The following is an 18,731-nucleotide window of genomic DNA, read 5'->3' as shown; positions in this document are numbered from 1 at the left end:
GGCAGCAATGAAGTGTGAAGACGCCTGCGACTTGAGCTGTGCTCATGATGAGGAACCAGTCAGCCAGAACTGGCCTGCTGTGCAGCAACTCAGATGGAGCACCGAGGTGTAGGCCCCCTCCCACAGGCAGGTTCCTTTCCATACCGAGGAGGTCCGAGGAAGGTGGCCTGCACGCTCACACTACAGGGACTTGGGGACATTTAAAAGAATTATGTCGGGGCCACACCATCCTTGGAATCTCACAGAGGTTTTTTTCTGTCATGAGCAACTAGGGTGGGGAAATAAACGGCAAATGATGTCCGTGGTGGAAATATTGATGGGCACACAGCGCTGAGTGACGGCAGGCAGGGTCCGGGCGACTTGACTGGGCATCGTGTGAGGCTGCAGTTCAGTGGCAGTGGCCTTCCTGCCAGCCTGCGTGCCAACAAAGCTGACAGACTCCTTGCTGTCCTGCTGCTGAAGCATCTTCTGGAAAGAGGCAGGAATGGCCTCGGACAGCTCTTTGAGCCTCTCCCTGCCTGCCTCACGGGAGAATAGACTCTTGCCGGTAGGTCTCTCGGACACAACCCGCGTGAGGAGGCATAGGAGGAAGGAAAGGCGGGAATGAAGAGTCAAGGTCTGGCTCCCGGGGAGAGGTTGCTCACAGTAGGCCGGGTTCCCCAGGGCGTCTACTTTGAAGGTGGCACCACCTCACCACACATCAATTCCTTTGAATAAACGGAATTGATGGTGTGGGACTGGGCTGTACCAGGGACAGCATGAGGCTGTCACTCGAGCGATCTCCAACTGCCCACAGTTGTAACCAAGGGCTCAGCACCATTGTCACCACTGGGGACACCGGGCGATGGTGGCTGTGCATCAGGTAGTGTGGAGGCCACCCTTTCGTGTGGGATCTCCTTCAGCGGTGTGTTCTTAAGCCTATGTTTTATTTCTGTCACCCACGATCACTGTCACACACTTCCCACCCTCCCCACTCCATTCTACTACTAAAGTCACGCTTCAAACTGTCATTTTCTTTTTAATTTTTAATCAGTCTGTGTCGAGAGAAAACAGGACTCGCTCAAGCTTCCAGCCCTCGCTGCTGCTCGCCAGCACAGTGATTTTTATGGATGAGGGTTATGGTTATATTTGTCTAAAACCCAGAGGAGGAACGGAATCAACACCACAGACCAACATGTATTTGAAGAGTCGCTTCTGCACTGGGGATTCTCTAAAAACCAATCAATTTCTTAGGCACAACACCCAGTGGGCATCATGAGACCCTCACAGGAGGAATGCAGGATGTCAGGCAGACAGGGCCAAAGGCCCCCTGAAAGCAAGAGAGCCGGGTGACTTTGGGCTGGGAGGCCAGCCTTCAGACTTCGCGGGACAAAACAGAGAGCTGGGGGGCAAGGGGTGCAAAAGATCTGCCTTATACTTTCTTCGGATGCAGAATGTGTTTTATAGACACTTTCTGTTTGGAAAAATAAAAGTACGGTTAAGTTTTAGGGTCAGGGACAATGTGATAACAATGACCCACAGAGGAAGGCATGAGCAGGTAACTGTTGAGTGGTGTCTCTCTGAAATACCAAAACCAATCCTGACCAAGTTTCCTGGTCCACCACAAGATGCGTTCTCACCAAGGAAAGCCCAGGTTTATCCCACGCCATGGATCCACTGCTAGACCATGGATGGATACAGACACCGATGCTGGTCACCAGAGGACAGCACAGGGCATGGGTGTGGTGGGGAGGGGCTCTCTGCGTGAGGAAATTTCCAGAAAGCAGAGTCGGCTTCTTCTTCCTTTCATTTCTCATTAGAACCGCCCATCCTGCTTTGACAGTGGTCCTGATGTAGATGTACATGAGAGTCTTGCTTTGAGAGTCTGCCCCTTACTAACAAGGGACAGGAGAAGGATCTGCTCCTGGGCTGGCCAATTAACATGGGCGTTCTACAGTGGCAGACCTGTCCAGATCTAGAGTCCCTAGACAGTTCAAAGCAGATTTTAGAAGCGGACTGACACAATGTGACATGCTGGCAGAGGGGCGGGGAGTGCTGTTAACACAAGCCAACAGGTTATGTGATTCGTTGGGATGTGTGCGGCACTGTCTCACGCTCTGGAGCGAGAGACGCTCAGCGCTGTCATGGGGGGGATGCAGAGAGTCCTTGGTTCCCTGCAGGCCGTGACAAACCTGTGGGTCTCACTGAAAAGCACTGTTGCTGCTGGTTCTCAGACCCGCAGTCCTGTTGGAGACGTGTGGTGTGATCGCTGTCCCCACGTAGGTAGATTAGAAAACGCCCGGTCTCCCCCAGGCTCTATCTGCCTGTGGCCTCACTCCAAGGGTCAAGGCTCTTTCCCCCAAAGGGAACAGTGGAATGACCATGACTTGGCCCGGCTAGGCATCTTCTTCCATGAGAGGGATCTCTGGAAAGGAAGGGATGGTTATTTGCTTAGCGCACGATTTGGAATTACGAGCCTCATTAAAACTACTCCCATCCCAGAAATCAAGGAAGAAAGGAAAGTGTTCAGATCCACGCAGCCATTAGAGGTCAAATAAAACAGCATCCCCTCTCCCCGCCCCGAACACCATCTATTTGCTAGAGAACAGCTTATGATTTTTATATCCAGCTCATAAAAAGGATAATGTTAGGCTTTCACCACGGCTCTCAGTCACTCAAGCCAAGATGCTACCATTTCAAGTGCAGAAGAGCAGGGAGGAGCACAGGAAGGGGCTCTGGAGGCCAGCAGGCCTGTTTCTGCCCTGCTTCTGCTGTTTACCGTGGCCACACTCTAGAATCAATGTGATTTTGCAGGGTTGCGCTGCACTTCCTTCCTGATTACTTCCATACATTTCACCATTTTCACAGGCTACGATCTTCACCGTGACGGATGCATCTTTCGCGTCACGTTGGGTAAAGTGACTTCTATGCACACAGTATTGGTTGGGGTCAGGTGGGGATGTGGTACCCCCCAGGTGTGTCCGGGGCAGCATGTCTCCCTGCACTGGCCTTCCAAAGCGGGATGGTAGGACCCAGTGTGCATGGCACTGGATTAACAGTGTGCACGGCAGCATGGAAGAACCAGCCTTGTGCAAGTCAGTTTTGGAAGATGTGCTGGGACCTGGTGCACACGTCTAGATTGTTCCTCTGCCTGTGTGTGATGCTCTTCCCTAGCAGCACCTTCAGAAGTCCTATTCAATTAAGGGACAAGATAAAATCCCTGTATAATAGGAGGCATTGAAATGAAGTGTTGTCTACCCTCCAGCCTTTTAACTCCATGGCTGGGTACCCTTTGGGGCTTCATGAAATTTCTATTCCTGGGATTTTATTACTCATACAATACTGACCACAATTTGCTACCACTGGCCTGTCGATGGACCTACGAGAGTGAGAAGCAATGGCAGCTGGGGAAGAAGCAGACCCTTGGTCCTGACCCTGTGCCGGGGAGCTAGCCGGAGCTTACCATCTGCGATGTCGATGCCTGGGCTGGTGGATGCCACCTCCCCTGCTGTGCTCGGAATCGTGTCAGGGGTGTCTGGGGCAGGGTGGCTGCCCCCTTGGCACATGGGGGCTGAATATAGAGTCTGGAGCAGCTCAGAAGAACCCGAGGTGCTGTCACAGGTTTCTGACTCCCCAGCACCCGTGTCCGTGTCCCCGGAGCCAGGGTATGCTGGAGGGCTCTGGTCATCCACAGGTAAAGGACAGCCCTGGCCCACAGAGGCCAGGTACCCGGGGCCTAAGGCACTCGAGCCTCCGTTCACAGCCTCATCATAGGTCGGAAGCATGACAGGCACACCATCCACTACCACGAAGTCAGGGTCGCTGCTGGAGCTCCTGGGAGGACCCCTGTGAGGAGGAAACAGTGGGAACGTCAGGAAGGAGGCGGTGTGGAGAAACAGCCCCTTCTCTCAGTCCTTCCTGGAGGATGTGCTATGCACCATGGCCTGGTTCTGCAGGAGGTTTTCCTTAGAGCACTCTCCATCCTAAGGGAGGGTGACACTAAGTGCCCAGAGGGCCTGTCAGTGTTTACAAGGCCTCTTCTTTGTAAAAACCAAACAAACAAATGAAACCATACCACTCAACTTTAGAGAGACAAAACACAATGGAAAATGTAAAAGGCAGACTGTTAATCACCCCTCTGATGGTGCCATTCCAATTACCCAGGTTCACCATGGGTGAACACCATGGTTCAGACAGAAACCGCACAGTTGCTGTGTGGGAAAGCCAGCTCACCATCCCTACCGGGACTCCCTCAGGAAGCACGTGCACAGCACCTGGTCTGGCCTCGCACCTGACCCTAGGAGATGTACGTCATCAACATTTGCACCCATATGACCGGCAGGCTCTGCTCCTGGCTCCGGAAGAGCCCAGAGCAATACGTACAATAGCTTAGAGCTTGCCTGCTTATTCCCTCTGCTGGGAACTGAAGATGGAAGTGGAGGCCAGAGGATCACACAGTAGGAAGCGGAGGTGATCCATTTGGGTGTGATGATTCCCAGAACCCTGAGTGCTTCTGGGAAGGCTCATGAAGTGTCTGGACATGGCTGTTGTGGGGAGGGGCTGGATTAGCCTGTGCTGATCACTAACGTGAGAGGGGTAGTCTCAAGCCTACGGCTTTATGAAACATCTTGCAAAAGCTTAGGGGTTATGGCATTCGCCTTCTTGCTCCAGTCCTCAAAGGCTACCCAGAGAGGCAAGAGATCACTTAGACCTGCATTCCCTGGAAGGTGGAAGGAAGAAAGGAGGGATGGAGGAGGAAGAAAAGGAGGAAAGAAGAAAGGAAGGAAGGAAGGAAAGGCAGATGGACAGACGGATGGAAGAAATGTGTTTCCAGCCTGGTGTGGCTAGAGCACCCAGAACAAGCTGTGCTCGCTCCTCTCTGGTCATTCCAAGGTCTCCCATTTGCTGTCTTAGCTCACTCAGGACTTCTTCCCTGCTCCTTGCTTTCCTGTTGTCAGATCTGAGCAGCCAGACACCTCTGCTCATTTCTTACCCTAACAGCCCTTGCTCGGGCCACCGTCCCATCTACACAGCTCCAACCATGCTATGTGGCTTTCATATATATTGATATTAGACACCTGGGACCCAGAGAACACAGTTGTCCGCCCTTGTGTACCTTGTGTTCCATTTGGACAGATAACAACAACTTTTCCCTGAACAACTTGAGGACAGTGTAAGAGCATCAAGTCAGTCTCGAGAAGATTTCAAAAACACCCTAGTAGTCCATATCTTAGAAAACTCCTCCAAGCACATATATAAAAAATAGCTTTGTAGGCCATCTGAATCACATATATAAATAGAAATCACAATGGTGTAGTCCAGCTTTTCTTGTGATCCTTTGGCCTTCTTGAGAAACTGTAATTGCTTAGAGATAGAACATGGCCCCTTGATTAATAAGGAATAATACTGAAGACCCGGAGAGCAAATTAAAGGATTGAGGTAAAGAAAGGAAAGTTCTGAGACCTCAGCAAAAGCCTGGTGATGCCACCAGGGAGGCATCCACCTGGATACACCTCTGGGCCTGAAGAGGACATAAGTGACCCCCACATCCAGCACATGTAGCTGGGGAGAGTGAGGCGCCTGCTGGGTGTGCCCTACAGTGTGTCTGCTGCCAGGTTCAGGAGAACCACTGAGTGACATGAAGCTGTCAGGGCATGCGAGGTGAGGGGAAGCTGACGCTCCTCTCCCCCTTCATGCTCCTGGGAGGTGAGAGACTTACGGGGCTGTCTGGACGGAACAGAGTTGATTCTTGGAGCCTCCTTCTCGCCCAAATATTAGCACACATAAACCTCAAGTTTCTTGTTCTGGTGGTTAGGAACCATGGTGACAACTCAAGGATGAGGCTGACTAACTTAGGGGTAACGAAGCCATGAGTTGACAAGGCTCAGCTGTAAGGACAGTTCTGGCGTGAGGACAAAGGCATGGGGACACCAACCTGAGCCCTCTGGTGCAACCAAGGATAGAGAGTCACCATCTGAAGCCCCAGACTCCCCCGCCCCAGACCCTTCTGATTTTCTACTCATAGGCCTGCTCTCCTTTCTAAAGCTTCCTGTCCTATTTGTTGACCTGGGTCATGCCCCATCTCTGACTTTGGTGCCTCCCAGGTATAGAGGTATATGCAAATCATTTTCTAGGGCCACAGCAGGTGGACCATGATGGGGCTGGAACTCCTGATGGAGCACACACAGTTTGTATGCCTGGCCTGGTTCTCTCCTCCAGTCCCCCAGAATGCCTGCTTCAGAATGGTCCACCCATGGAGGCCGGGATGAGGCTGTCTTCATCACGGTGCGTCTACCCAGACCTTTAGACTTTACAATCATCTGCGCTCTCTCCGCTGCACCGACCTGGTGGGGAAGTGGGCCTTGAACTTGGTCTGGAACATTCTGGCCAGGATGACGAGCAGTAACACCAGCAGCACGCTGGTGGCCGTGAATGCTACGATCTTCCACGTGGTCAGGAGGGTCTCGTGGGTGCTGGGCCACGTTTGCTCTGCCGTGAGAGATAACAAAGCCAGGCATGAGGGACCGCATTCCTTTGGGGGTGGTCACCTGGCACATGAGGTACACATGCTATGCCTCTGGGACTAAACGGACATACCATACATCCAGTGCAGTTCATAAACCATGTTAGGACCGACATGACACAAAAACCTTTCCCTAGCATGGGAGCTGCCAGGCTGAAGACATATTGGCAGGTGGTGTATTTGTAGATACTTGTGAGACTGCAGACATGCATGCTCAATTTGCAGCCCACGTAGGAGTACTTAGGTCAGGCCAAAACAATAATAATGCAACTGAAGAGAGAGAAATGTGTCCTGCCCTGAAGAACCTGTTCAGACATGGGTCAAAACGATGCTGTGGGGTAAAGTACGGAGTGTAGCAAGGGCCGTGCAGACCGAGGGTCCATGTCTATTCCTTGGCCATCACTCTACTCTCTGTGGAGCGATGCTCCCAGCATACTGCATCCCATTATTGCACTCAGTGGCCATTCTCTTGACTCAATGCCTCTCCTCTTGCTGGCTCATAGTATCAACCCATGCCTCCAGATACCCAGCATCACATCTGTATCCAGAAGAGTAGCATTCAACCAACACTGCTGCTTCGGGCAGCAGCCATGGCTATGATCTGGAAGGAGTGGGCAGAAGTGGGAGAAGCAGGTGAAGGGTGCGTGCTAGTACCAGGACTCCTCTACGGGGCCACTGCCTGGGTGTGCTGGGACCTATGGAAAAGCTGCCAGCTAACACACATCAGTTACCAGGAGGCAGTGGAGCTTGTAGACATCAGTTCTTACCCACAATGACATTATTCCTATTGGATGTGTCCCTCAAAGGAAGAGAAGGGTGGGTTCATCCACTGCTCAGATTTCTGAGCCATGCTCATAATTCTTGTTACACCCATGGGCCTGCATCCTTGCTGGTGGGAAGCACCCAGGCTGTGAGAAACTGCAGAAGGTGAATTCATCCCTGGGTTCCAGCTCTATGATTCAGCTCATAAATATTACTAACCTTCTGCAAAAGGCTTGGAATCCCTTGGCAGAGTCCAACACAGCCACCCCTATCTATAATAATAGATCATTTCTACAGCCTGGGTCCTGAAGCTCATGATAAGATAAGATGCCATTCAGGACACAGCCTGGCCCCAGCTTGGAGGCTGCCTTCAGAGGACCAGCCTCCCCCCAGGCTGTGGCCTCCAGTCTCACCTGATTTGATGCAGTAGACTTGGTAGGAAGGGAACCACTCTCCATACTGGCAGGTGATGTACTTGTAGTCACTGGTGAGGCTGTAGCCGGGGTCACAGTAGAACTCTACCACGGTCCCATGGTTGTAGCGCTCGCAAGGCCTCGGGTGGCAGATGAAATCTCCGTGACTCACCATAGGAGGTAGTGGACAAACTTGGGCAGTTGGGGAGAATAAAAGTTTCAGAACCAACAGGCTCCTGGGAGGAGCCCTTCAGAAACAATACAGGCACGGCCAATGGCAACTACTTCAGGATACGCGTATACCCGAAATACCAGACTGCAGTTTGGGCCTGTGTTTTCACGGAAGGTCAGTGGAAGTCTGCTAGGATATTCTGAGCATGGATGGGGTCACGTGGTGTTGTAAAGCACCTCGTAAATGAGAGGCTCATCATACGATAGGAAGAGTATGCCTATTTAATAGATAGTATTAAGCTACTCTATTAATAATGCATGCTATTATGTGCCAGACAACCTAGTAAATAAAATTAAGATATTTATGGACAAAATCTTTACCCAGTGGCACAGTGCTGCCAAGTCTCCTTCCGTTACCCAGGCAGTTATCTGGAACTGTTCAAACTGGAGAGCTGTGGCCCCGCCTGACCCCCTCATGTCCTGCTGGGGTTGGACCAATGGCAAACATGAAGGGACTCTTCTACTTCTCTTGGCAGTCCGAGCCTTGGCCCCTCACACAGTTGCCACCAGGGCAGTGGGAGCAAGTCCTACGCTTTCTTCCTCTGTCCACACACCAAGCCCTTCACCCTTTGCAAGTCCTGGTCTTCAACAACCCCATCAAGTGGAAGCTAATTCTGTCCTGATGATGTTTATGGGTTTTCTGACCCACGTAGTACGATGTTAGGGGGAGAAGGTTGTTTTCAGCCTCCACCTTGAGATCCCACCTGGGCTGCAAGGCGGGATGTGGCTCATTTCTGATGTTGGGCAGATGGTTTTAGCGGAGCTTGCTGTTCATGCATGGCATACCACAAAGAGCTCTTGTGTCTGCTCAAGGGCTCAGAACTAAAGAGCATGCCACTTAAACACCCCTCAGGAAACAATCAGACCGCAGTCTACCAATGCCTGCCTTTCAGATGGCACCTCAGAAACCATGAAAAATGGGCTTTAAGACAGGTCAGACAAACCCAAGAGTGGGCCAACTGTTGGAGCCTTCCTAGGTGCACCCAAATACTTTAGCTAGTGTAGAACCCCCTGGCACCATGCACCACACCTCAAACTCACCAAAGCTTTCAGAGAGTATATGGGGGTACTTTCTGTTGGTGCATGCTCCTCGAGCTGGATAACAAGATGGCCCCCTGGTGGAGGTATCCCAAGGTGTGCCCCTGTTGGGCACCTATCTCTAACCCTGCAAACAGTGTGGCAATGTAGGTCTTACTAGCCCCTTTGAATATAAAGAGACATGTTACAGAAGCAACAGGCGAGTGAGAGGGAGCAGAGGTTTGCTACACATGTAGGCACAGAACCGAGCTCCAGCAGAACTACTCAGCAGCCAATGGCCACGAGCAAGTCCCTCTCATTCCAGTGTCCTCATGAAGCCAGCAGTGTCCGGGGGCTGCTCAAAGGGATGCTGCGAAGGCCTCAGGTCCCACCCAGCCTGTAATAGTAGGTCAGTGTGACTGGCTAGAACCTGAACATTGAAGGAACTCAGTGAAGAGGTAGAGAAATGGCAAAGGCAACTGGGAAGTTTCAAGATTAGCAACAACACTCCTGTCACTCCTGGCTGGTTGGAAGAAAGGGTTGCTGGGGTCCTAGTAGAAAGCAGGATGGTAGAGGTCTTGGAGAAGCTGAAGCCAAAGGAACTGCCTCCAGGACAGAGAGATCGGGGGACACTTGAAGCAGCTTGCAGCGGGAGTCTAAGAGGTGAGGTTTGTAGCAGGTGCCTGTCTAAAACACAGGCCCAGAGATGGATCTGAGGTCTGGGGTGTGCACAGCTAGGTGGTGGCTGATGGGAGGTTCCTCCAGGCAGGCACCGAGTTCTGACTTCCACACTGAGGAGCTTTCTGCTGCCAGGGGTTGTCCTCTGGGTTGGCACACGCCCACGCCATGGCACAATAATGGCAAGCACTGCTATTTCTGCTTCCACAAGGGCTCTGTGCCCAGAATGGCTCCCCACAGGGTGCTCAGGAGGTAAGCAAGCTGGCTAGCAAGGATGGCTGCTGACCAGGAAGAACAGGGAAAAGGTACCCACAGTGTTTACACTTCTGAGAACTGAAGGGCGATAGCACAGTCTCCTCCCTTACTCAACCCTCCTTTGTGTGGCCGTCTCCCCACTGGTTCACAGGAGGGTAATGGGAAGGGTGGCCCAGCGGCCTCCAGGGCCGACAGGATCAGCTGTCTGTCTGAGGGTTCCTCACCCCTGTACTATTGTGGGTGCTATACACGAGTGGATACCCTTCCTGTGGGCGAAGGTCTATAAAATGTTGGTCTACCAACTGATGAACAGATAAGGGAAATGTGATATAGCCCATGGAATATCACTCAGACTTTTAAAGGGGGAACTCTGCCATTTTCAAAAACACAGATGAACACCGAAGGTATTATGATAAATGAAATAAATATGCCAAAGACAGAAAACTCTGCATGATTGTGAACTCACCAGTACGTGGAATATATATAAAATTCAAATTCATAAAAACAAAATAGAACAGCCAGAAGGTAGGGAATCAGAAAGTTATAGGTCAAAGGGCATAAACTGGTTAAGTAGGATAAACAAGACTGGAGATCTTCTCTACAGACGGGGGAGTGCTAAGCTATGTGCCCTTAAAATTGGGCAAAGGCAGATTTCAGCTCTTCCCTTTGGATGAAAAGGCAGCTATGGGGAGATGGAGGTGTTCATGGCTTAGATTTAGCAATCAGCTCACGATGTGGATATGTATTGAAGTATTCTGTTATTCACCGAAACTGCTGGGAAAAAGGCTACACCATGCATCAAGAGGCTCCTGCATAGTAGGCTCTCTGAACAAGTCCCCAAGGGCCATCCTAGGGTTGGAAAATTACCAGATGGGGCCTCCAGGGCTCGGACACCTCACTAAAGAAGCCCTACATCAATGTGTGTAAGTGGTTATGAGCAGGATGTCCCCCGGCTTGGCCTGAAGAATGAGTGACTGTTGGAATCAGTATATGAAGCCCCAGGCAAAGGGACTCAGTTTGTCAGTGTGGTGAAGCTGTCCACTTCTGTGTTCAAACCCTGGCTCATGTCTGTGCTTCAGGACAGCAGGCAGCTAGCATAACTTCTTCTTGAGAAGAATCACTAATGCCTAGGGTTGTCAGGAGTATCAGAAGCTCTGCAAGATGCACTGCCCAGCGATTCTGAATAAATAATGGCAATTAGCATCATGACTGCACAGACTCATTGGGGTTCTGCCGCATCCGTTCTCAGGACGGGCACTGCCCAGGCTCCATGCCAGGCTCTTTATATATGAGGATTCCAGAGCAGAGAAGCACCGGTCACCATACTTCTTCAGAGACCAGGGAAACACAAATGGTTATGGATGTTTACAGTCTCTCAGAATCGGCAAGCGATGCATGTGTTCCTCCCCCCACATACTGCACCTTTAGCTTCCTGTAAAGGAAGCCTCCACGGGGGTAATTTGGGGTGTGGGGTGTTTCTTCTGACTTGGAAGGAAGCATCAAAAGTATTATTAGTTACAAACTTGGGCTGGAGAGATGGCTTAGTTAGTAAAGGGCTTGCAGTGTACGCCTGAAAACTTGGATTTGGTCCCCAGAATCCATTAAAAAAAAAAGCTAGGTGTGCTATGCACACTTGTAATCCCAGTGCTGGGATTACACTGGGTGGATCCCTAGGGCTCACTGGGGGGGGGGTCAGCTCAGCCCAACTGTCAAGTTACAGGTTAGTAGGACACCCTATCTCAGAAAACAGGGCAGAGAGCATCCTGAGGAATGACACCTCAGCTTGACCTCTGCCCCACCCCCACGCATGCATGCACCCCTACAAACATGCATGAACATACATCAGAAAGGTTATAAACGTGAGGCTTATTTCAGAGTCCTAATATTGAGCTCCAGGGACTTCCATCCACAACACTGCCTACCATGAGGCTCTCTGAGTTCTGCTAGGCCTCTTCCCCACAGCACCCCCAGGAGGCAGACAGACTGACAGACACCCTTGGCCACATAGTGGCCTCAGGCACAGGGCAAACAACCTGCCTCCAGTGCTGTGTGCTGAGCATCTGCGGGATCCATGCATTTCCTAGAAACACCACGAGTTGGTGCGCCACAGCTTCACCCCAGCGGGACTCAGATCCCCTTGGCTACCTGCTCTCAGCAAAAGCCGTGGGTGGCAGGAACGAAGAATCCTCTGCAACTTTAGTTTGTAAAGCATTTCTTCAACTTCAGAGAAGATGTACAGCAGTTACTGCTTTTTGGTAACTTTTTGGAGGACCGCGGCCCGCTACAGGAAGAATCCAAGTGAGGCTCCGCTGAGGCTTCGTCAGGAATGGATCTTGATTTCTGTCTCTTAGGTGCAGGCACTCCACTTCTTATTTGTGGACAGTGGGATATGCCTCCTTGCAGGACCAATAGGAAATTCCTAATCGCCAAATGGTGGCAGAACAGCTTCCTATCAGTCACTCATAGAGCTGGACAGACATGGGCTAGGTGGGGCAGAGGACAGGAGATGAGAGATGGGGGCCAGAGACCCACAGTCTGCTCTATGCTGGCTACAGTGACTGGAGCTGGAGCTGGAGGTCTGCATCAGACCTGTTTCCCAAGTGAAGTCCACTTCTCACCCCCGTCCTGCCTCTTGGGAAGTTCCTAGGCAGTTCCTTCCCCTGTTGCAAAGGTCTGTCCCCACCGTGAAACCCCTGATTCTCTCCCCTCTTTGGACATTTGGATAGAGTACGGCAAAAACAGTCACAACTTTGCTGTGCCCTTTGTGCATTCTGCATGTCTATACACCTGCTTCTCCACTCAGTTCTGATAAGACATCGTAAATAGGGGAAAGCCCATTTACTACAGCGAATGCTCTCCTATGCATTGCGGGGCTCAATTTGCTAATATTCCATTGTGGATTTCCCATAGCATGCTCGTCTGGTTTCGGAGTTAGGATCTTTTTGGCAACAAGGAATGAGTTTGGTCCTATCCCCTCTGCCTCTTTCCCCTTCTCAGTGTCCTATCTAACAAGCAAGGGAAATGATACACTCTCACTAGGCTTTCTCTGGGCAAAGCTTGTTAGCAATGGGATTATCCCAGTGGCTTGTTATCACAGTTAGGGCTGAGACCTCCCTCCCCCGTGCCCCCAGCCTTGTTAAAAGTGAAGCTTCTGGAAGAGTTTGGGGACAGGAAGGAACTGTGCTGACTGTATGGGATTCCTCCACCTCCGCCGCCTCTCTGCTTCAAGAGGGATGCTGGTAATGGCAGGTCCCTTCCCCAAACACTGGCCAAAGCAAGTTCCAATTAAGGATACATTAGAGTGTCCATCCTCCCAACCCCTGCTGCATGCTCCTCACGAAGGGCACACAAACCACAGGGACACTTGCCATTGGCCCCATCCTGGCACACATGGCTCTGTGGTTATTCCTACATGGAAGTATGGGGAGTCTTCCCTGGGGAGACAACAGCCTCACTCTTAGGAAGCTGACACAGCTCAAAAGCCTAAACGTTTTGAGGAAGCAAGACAGGGCTTCCTAGCAATCCTGCTTAGCTCCCAGGAGGTAAAGGGCCCTATTCTCTGGGACTTCCACGTGACACACCCAGCCTTGCTGTATCAGCACCTTCTCTTATCAAAACCAATGTCATGATTTGAATCTCATGTGTCCCACTCCCCAGCGTAGGATACTATGTTGAAGTTTGTGGAGCCTCTGGAAGATGGGGTTGGCTGATGTTAGCAGGTCACTGGGGGAGACCTTAGGAGGTAATAGCCATCCCTGAGTCGGGTCTGAGCTCTGGTTTCTGGCATTACAATGTGAAAGGGTCGCTGCCTCCTGCTTCCCAAACACAATGGACTGAGACTTGCGTGACACCAGGATCTAAAATAAGCCAACCCTTCCTGCACTACGGTGCTTTTATCTGTGCTTGGGTCACAGTGATGACTAAGAAACTAACACCACATCACCCCCATTCTGCCTCTGATTGCATTTCCCAGATGATCTTCAGTTTCTTCCAGAGTGAACGTGGCTCAGAGGGTCTCCTCAAGGCCAGGCAGCAAATGCCATAGTCAGTTAATACTGTGGAGGTATTAGAAGCCAGAGCCCATGCTGTCACCACCACCCCTACATGGTCCACACATTTCATTTGGCTACAGGTGAAAGGGACCTGAGTTACTTCTCCCTCTCCTGTGTACACCAGGCTTACCTCCCCACCATCTGATCTCGGGGTAGGTGAACTACTACTTCAAGCAAAACGGGGAGAAAGCCAATGCATGCTCTAAGCACAGGTTTTCCTGGGGTACCTGCCCCCTTAGGCAGAGAGATCCAAATAGCCTATCTAGGCTTGCTGGATCCTTCTTTTTCTTATCTAATACATTGACTATATTATTTTGCTTATTTTAAAGATCATTTATTCCCCCACCCAGCAACTGAAATGGAATCACATCCTGTCTTCAGACGGTTAGTACCTAAGCAATGGCAATTTCTCTGACTTGGAAAACCTGCCTGTCTGCTCAGACACTTGAGAACCACATATTCACATACTTGGAGAGCCAGGACGGAGTGCGACCCTGCGTACCTTTCTAGGGAGCTTGGCAGGCATGACTAATAGGAATTAGAAGTTCTTTTGTGTGCAGTAGGATCTAGGATGGATGCCAGAACTAGGGACAGGGAAAAGTGGTTAAGAGACCAAAGGCCGAGCATGATGCTTCTTCCGTGATAGAAATGGGCTATGTACACAGGGGATGAGGGAACGCTGAGGATTCTCCAGACATAGGAGGAGGACAGGGAAGAGACAGAACTTCCATGGAGGCAAGTGTGGTGATCTGAATAAGAATGACCCTCATAGGTTCCTATGTTTAATGCTTAGTCATCAGGGAGTGGGACTACTTGGGAGGGATTAAGGGGTGTGGGCTTTTGGGGGGAGGTATATGGCTTTATTTGGGGAAGTGTGTCACTGGTGGTGGGCTTTGAGGTTTCAAATGCTCAAGCCAGGCCCAGTTATCTCCCTCTTCCTGCTGCCTGTAGATCCAGATGTGGAACTCTCAACTCCTTCTCCAGCACCGCGTCTGCCTGCATGCGCCATGCTCCCTCCCCACCATGATGAAAATGGACTAAACCTCTGAAGCCGTAGTCAAGCTCCAAATAAATGCTGCCAAGAGCTGCCATGGTCATGGTGTTTTCGCAGCAATGGAACACTGACCAAGACAGCAAATATGACTGGTTACAGGGCCCACTGGGAGTGAGGAGTGAGGGAAAGGAGGAAAGGGACAGGGAGAGAGGGAAGCTGTGGGTGGAACAGTCTCCACCAGGAGAGGGTAGGTCATACGGGGACACCATTGAGGTCTCTGCTCCTTCATAATGCAGGACAATCCACTGGAGCTCTGGTCCACCCTGACACTGCAGATTAGATTCCACTACGGGGAATTTAGGCCTACAGTCTTCTGGAGGTCTGGGGATGCAATTAGATGGGGATGTTCTTGCCTAGCATGTGGAAGGCCCAAAGTTTGATCCCATGAATGAAGGAGAAGGAGGAAGAGAAAGAGGAGGAGGTGAAGAAGGAGGAGGAGAAGATCCATCAAGCCTCCCCGGAGGTTCAGTGATGTTTCTTGATGGTGTAGTCAGTAGCTTCTCTGTTCTCCTTCCTTGCCTAAAGGAACCATGGGTTTCCTGCCAGCAATGGAAGGAATTGCTCATAAGAGAACCAGCAACTGCTTTCAATTACACCCGATCACGAGTTCTCTCCTGGGACCACTGGGAGGCAGTGGAACAAGTCTAGCAGTACTAGGGGCTCCAAGGAACCGCTTAAACCAGCTGTTGAGGGAGATGGCCTTTAGGCTGAAATCCAGCACAGCCCTACTCCTGTGGGGTCTCAGATCAGAACCTGGCCGGCTGCTGCTTGCTAAGAGTCCACAACAAGATGAATGGAAAAATCGATTTGCAACATACTGGGAAACAATCAGTAAAACACATGATTCTCTCACTGTGGTGATGAATGCTGGTCTCATCCCAAAGGCATCTGCATTAGTCACTTGTCTACTGCTGTGAATAAACACCATGGATGAGGTGACTCACAGAAGGAAGGGTTTATCTGAGCTTATGGTTCTAAAGGGATCAGGGTCCATCTTGGTGGGGAGGCATGGCACCTGGAGCAGGGAGCTGAGAGCTCCTATCCTCAGTGGCAAGCACAAAGCAGAGCAGAGAAAACTGGATACAGGACGAGACTATCAAAACCAAAGCCCTCCCATAGCAACATACTTCATGGCCTCTATCCTTAGCCTCCCCCAAACAGCACCACCAACTGGAGAACAAGTGTTCAGACACCTGAGCCTATGGGGGACATTCCCATTCAAACCACTACAGTATCCACTGCTTTGTAAGGCAGAGAGACCAGGAAGAGCTTAGCCAAGGGAGTGCTGGGGAAGAGAATGTGCTGGGCAGAGGTAGCACTCTGAATGCAGGTCAGTCACTGAACAGGAGCATGGACAATGCCATGTGGGACAGAAGAGGGAGGGTTGCATAGCAACCAGTTAAGGAGTCAGCTGGGCTAGTGCATGTGAGGTCCACAGTCCCACATTAAGAAGCTGGGATTTTTGTCAGAAATGCGATGGGAAGCTGTAAAGAGCAAGGCTTGGCACAGCCTTAAAAGCCAGGTCTGGCTTCTGTGTGTATGGCTGGCAGCTGGGGGACAGCACAGACCTGCAGCGTTATTAGGACATGGTTGTCATGACCTGGACAGATGATGGCAGCTAGGGTCAAGACAGTGATGGCCAACATGCTGGGAAGGAGAGCGGAGTCATGCCCTTTGAACATTCTAGTTCCCTTTATATAAGAGATCTTTGATAGATGGATTTGGCGGCCCCTGGGAGAAGAGCCAGGGATGATGGCCAGATTTTGGACCTGAGTTAACGGTGGTACCATTCACCACCTTAGGTAGATGCCGTGTGGGAAGGAGTGGACCGAGTTCAGCTTTGTTCTTCTGAGGTTGGAGCTGCCAGTGAGTATCAATCAGGCTCCCGGAGAACAGCCCAGGATAAATTTAGAGCTCAGCAGTCATGAGCAGAAAGACAGTATTTCTGACCATGGGAAAACATAGAGAAAGGGTCCCAAGTCCAAAGTCAAAGACATCAGAGAGAACAAAGAGACGAGCAGAGCATGGTCGGCTGTTTCACAGATGCTGAGAGGGAATGCTATGAGGAAGAGGGAGTGCTCCCTAGTGAACTGAGAACCACAGGAAGAGAAGTGTGACCATAGCTTTGGCTACATGGAAATCGCTGTGACCTTGAGACTTAGCGGTAGAACCAAATCCGCTTGGAGACGGTGCAGAGAATGGGTGGGAGAAGTAGTCTGCTGAGGGGAGGCAGCAAATGGGGTGGCTGGAGGGTCAAAGAGGACCCCACCAGAGTTCTGGACCTTGTTCATGGTTGGTGGACGGCAGTGGGAATGGTTCAGAACGGTGGACAAGACCGGTGATACAGGCCGAGGGACCAAAGAAGGAAGATGAGAGAGGATGGATCACACACGAGCGGGGTGGCTCATTTTGGGGGAGGAGCCGGATGTGGGCACAGTCTGAGCAGCTCCAAGGCCAGGGCCGTAGAGAGATGAGTGGACTGCTCTCCGTGGATACCTATTGTCTGAGTAAACTAGGAGGCCACTGTTTAGCATCTGAGAATTATGGATTATTTATCAAGTCCTTAGTCCATTTATATATTTCAACCCATGCAAAAGAGGAAAACGAACCTTACAAACAGCCTGGACTCCTCGTGAATATCTATACAAACAGAAGGGTGTAAGTGCAGAACACGATAAGCCATGTTCTCCGGTGTTTTAACATCCTTCCAACGCGTGAGCCCAACTGCTTTCATGGATCATTTCATCCTTATGTCTTCCAAAGGCGCACGCAGGGCACAGATGTTTCCATGTAGGAAAGGGCTGACCCCTTAGATGATGCATCCACTTCTACCCCACATGCTGAGTGGCAGAGGTTGCTTGCTGCTCACCATAGCCACAGTGCTCGTTTCCTTCTGAGTATGCTTCCAGCCTGCACTGCCTGGGGCCCTGTCTGTCCAGGTTCTAGTCAATGCACCGTGACTAGACGTAATACACGAGTCCAGGCTAGACCCAAGAGTCAATTAGCTGTAATATACAGCTAGCTGTAACACACAGCAACTGGTACCATGAGTTCAGGCTAGACCCATAAATCTCTTCCATATTAGCTAGAATGGAAATAATTTCCCATGGAGTCTGAAGACAGCAGAGTCCGTGGTCAGCTGGCCATAAGAAGATGTCTAACTGACCAACACTCACACAGCACTGCATCACAAACAGGAACTTCTGTTTTGTTTCCGCCACAGCCCGCCCTTTGGGACCTTCACACAGTCCCAGTTTACCTTACATTTGGCATAAGGAGTAAGGAATGGGCATGAGTCTGCTTAGTGACGCAGCATAGTGGGCACTCCTGGTGTGTTCAGTGGAGTTATCACAGCCAGCATGCTCCCTCGCTGCCAAAGTAAAGCTGTATTTCAACAGTGTCATTCTTTTAAAAATTTATTTTTATTTTGTGGACACTAATGCTTGTCTACATCTATGTCTGTGTGATGGTGTCCAGTCCTCTGCAACTGGAGTTACAGACAGTTCTGAGCTGAGCTGCCATATGGGTGCTGGGAATTGAACCAGGGTCCTTTGGAAGAATAGCCAGTGTTCTTAACAGCTGAGCTGTCTCTTCAGCTCCTTGAACAGTGTCTTACTATTTTAGGCCAGTGGTTCCTAAGCCCCAAACACACACTAGAATCACTAGAGAAACTCTGCCTAATTGGTCAGGACTGGGTTGTGGACTTCATCAACTCTTAAGAGCCCTTTGAGTAACTCTAATGGGCAATCCAAGCTAAAATGCCTGCT

The 18,731-nt window shown here is 50.8% G+C and overlaps 1 protein-coding gene across 4 annotated transcripts in view; it reads right to left on the bottom strand.

The window, feature by feature from the left end:
* Window positions 1–1,010: 1,010 nt before the first annotated feature.
* The window catches only part of Susd4 (sushi domain containing 4), a 130,283-nt gene continuing 112,562 nt past the window's right edge, over window positions 1,011–18,731 (bottom strand). For 2 of the 4 annotated variants that reach the window (XM_075989368.1, XM_075989367.1), the window contains exons 6-9: window positions 7,678–7,869; window positions 6,324–6,468; window positions 3,443–3,825; window positions 1,011–2,404 (exon numbers count right to left, since the gene is read on the bottom strand). In XM_075989368.1, coding sequence (XP_075845483.1) covers window positions 2,376–2,404; window positions 3,443–3,825; window positions 6,324–6,468; window positions 7,678–7,869 — 749 coding nt within the window. In that variant the 3' untranslated portion in view covers window positions 1,011–2,375. Of the gene's footprint in view, window positions 2,405–3,442; window positions 3,826–6,323; window positions 6,469–7,677; window positions 7,877–18,731 lie in introns of all 4 variants that reach the window. The other 2 variants (XM_075989366.1, XM_075989365.1) reach the window with 1 other exon arrangement.

This window comes from Microtus pennsylvanicus, chromosome 10 (assembly GCF_037038515.1).
Source record: "Microtus pennsylvanicus isolate mMicPen1 chromosome 10, mMicPen1.hap1, whole genome shotgun sequence".
In the NCBI taxonomy this organism is placed as follows: domain Eukaryota; kingdom Metazoa; phylum Chordata; class Mammalia; order Rodentia; family Cricetidae; genus Microtus; species Microtus pennsylvanicus.
The sequence above is the reverse complement of the archived record's forward strand: the minus strand, read 5'-3'. Positions and strand labels throughout refer to the sequence as shown.